The sequence below is a fragment of the Helobdella robusta genome (assembly GCF_000326865.2).
Source record: "Helobdella robusta unplaced genomic scaffold HELROscaffold_57, whole genome shotgun sequence".
Lineage (NCBI taxonomy): Eukaryota > Metazoa > Annelida > Clitellata > Rhynchobdellida > Glossiphoniidae > Helobdella > Helobdella robusta.
Genome location: NW_008705311.1, coordinates 828,733 through 831,505, shown reverse-complemented (window position 1 = coordinate 831,505; position 2,773 = coordinate 828,733). Strand labels below are relative to the sequence as shown.

Genomic DNA, 2,773 nt, shown 5'->3' with positions numbered 1-2,773 from the left:
ATAGAACTGTAGCTATTACCATTATAACTTCTCCTATTGCTGCTACTAATCGTACTAATATAATGTTGGTGTTACTGTTATTATGGTTACTGCTACTACTAAATAATATTAATGATGCTATGATAAGAAAGATGACGAAAGTGACGATGGTCTTTTTTTGACGACGGTTAGACTGATGTTCAAATTAAGCCAATATCAAACTGCCTTAAATTTTTAATCAAGCATCATATAAAACAAAAGAAAAACAAACAAACATCAATCAGTCTCTCAAGGCAGCAAATCCCCCTCCAACCAATCAACGGACGACGAAAGAGAGAACCTCTACACCGTTTTCCTGAACGATGACGTCATTAAAGGACGTAACGGCACGTGGTACGTCGGCTTCCGGCAGCTGGCCAGCAACGAAACTGACTTCTACAACTACAACGCTACACCGTCACCGCCAAAACAAAAAACTGGTCAGCCGACGACCAACTTTTCCATCTTCGTTTACACCTCCGGTTGCCAGTATTGTCACGAGGGAGATGATTCCTGGACTGTTAATGCCTGCAAGGTACTCATTTAAATCCACACTCTATTCTTATGTCCAGTTTAAATCTCACTAAATTTTTTAAAAATTTAGTTAAACTACCTCAAACAACACCACATGACACGAAATTCTAAAATTAGGTCAGTCCGAAATCTCGCATCAAAAAGACAGTTTGTCTCTGCAACCACTTGACCTCTTTTTCCGGCGGTTTCGTCGTCCAGCCTAACACTCTCGATTGGAGTTTCATCTTTGCCAATGCCGATATCGCAAAAAATCCGACGTTGTATTCGACCGTGATAATTATTGGGCTGCTGTATCTGCTTGCTCTTATCTGGGCTAGGTGGAAAGATAAGAAGGACTTTGAGAAGGTTTGTTTGTCTGTCGGTCTGTCTAATTGTTTGTCTATCTGTGAGTCTGTCTGTCTATGCGGTTGTCTGTTTTATTTGACAGCAAAGAACAAAAAATTAATTACAAAATAAATTAGCCGGGTCATGATTAAAAATCAGCAATCAATCAATTAGCTTATATAGCGCTATTTTCGCGATGTTCAACAGCGCTCCTCAATGAATTTTTAAAACAGATGGGTCTTGAGATCTGCTCTGAACTTCGTAAGTGATGGAGAAATAGTCAGAGAAGTAGGTAGAGAGTTCCAGATAAAAGGGCCAGAAAAAGCAAAGGCAGATTTAGCAAAAGAGTGCTTAAAACGAGTTAAGAAGAAATGAGAACAAGAAGACGATCGTAAACCGGGGCGGCGTTTATGTTCAATTAATATATCCGATAAGTACTTAGGAAGCATCAGTCAGACTCTGGCAAACGTTTTGAATCACGTTATACGAAACGTGAAACAAATTTTTACATTTGATCAAGTTCCAAAACGCATGATGAATGAGAAACCGATGATTTTATCTCTGTCGTTGCTCGTTAAAAACGCTGGAATGACATTAAAAGAAATACTACCTCACTAAAAATCAGTGTCAGTTCATGTTCATCAAATGAGTCCAAAACATCGGTAAATAAAATGAAAACACGTAAAAGTTTTTGTCATGTCCGAAATTGCGAAGATGCATCTGACATTGTTCTGATGTTCCTAGTCCAAACCGTGAACCAAATTTTCAAGTGTCGTTCCCAAGTGTCGTATATTTGTTGACGTTTTAACATTGTCCAATTTCAACTGAATTTATCACACCACAGCTCGGAGTTACGCCTCTGCCAGACAACGACCCAAACGATAAATACCTGTACGAAATCATCGTCTCGACCGGATTGCGTAAAAATGCCGGAACCAAATCAAAAGTTTTTCTAAATTTTTTTGATTTTTATAAAAATTATTTTATAAATAATAATGAATTCATAATGATAATAATTTTGGAAAGGTACACGTGATTTTTAGCGGAGATTTCGAGGAGACTGATCCGAGGACCTTGGAGGATGATAAAAGGGCCGTGCTAATGAGAGGGGGTGTTGATTCTTTTCTTATGGCGGTTCCTCGGTTGGTTGACTGATTGGTTGACTGATTGGTTGACTGATTGGTTGACTGATTGGTTGACTGATTGGTTGACTGATTGTTCGATTGAACGATCGTTACTTGGCTGATTAGTTGTTCGATAAGTCGATTGTCTGGTTGACGTGCATGTTGTTGATTAATTGATTGATCTGTTAATTAATTGATTGGCTTGTTGATTAAAAACTACTCCAAAACTACAACCAATGTTTCCGAATCCTACACTTCTATCACCCCCTCAACAAACAGCCCACTAGGGGCCCTGAACTACCTCCGGGTGTGGCATGACAACAGTGGCAAGGGTAAATATGCCTCGTGGTACGTCAATTGGATTCTCGTCAGGGACATTCAGACGCTGGAAAAGTTCCACTTCATCGTGAACCAGTGGTTTGCTGTTGAGGAGGAAGATGGGCAGGTTTGTCCGCGGAAGGGAGCTGAGCCTAGGGGGCGGAGCTTAAGGGAGAAATAAAAATTAATAACTGTAAAATAAATATAAAAATAATTACAATAAGAGTAATGATGAATTGTAATAAAAACATTAATGACAACCTCAAACCAAGATAAGCCGCTTGATTTCGGTGTCAGGAAGGGAGCAGATGATAGAAACGGGGCACGCCTTCTCTAAAAGGGCCACACGGGGCCTCAATGATGATCACATCTGGTTCTCTGTTGTCTCTAGACCCCCTCAGAGCAGGTCTTGGGGTTTTTTCGGTTGATTGGTTGGCTGACTGGTTAATTGATTG

General features: G+C 39.8%; 1 protein-coding gene across 1 annotated transcript; it reads left to right on the top strand.

The window, feature by feature from the left end:
- Positions 1-669: 669 nt before the first annotated feature.
- Positions 670-2,430, top strand: HELRODRAFT_124863 (hypothetical protein; the record flags this gene model as incomplete). The annotated part of the gene is made up of 4 exons (XM_009028684.1): positions 670-897; positions 1,721-1,822; positions 1,903-2,018; positions 2,280-2,430. Coding segments are annotated over 4 exons (597 nt in total), but the record flags the coding sequence as incomplete, so codon positions are not given.
- Positions 2,431-2,773: the final 343 nt, after the last annotated feature.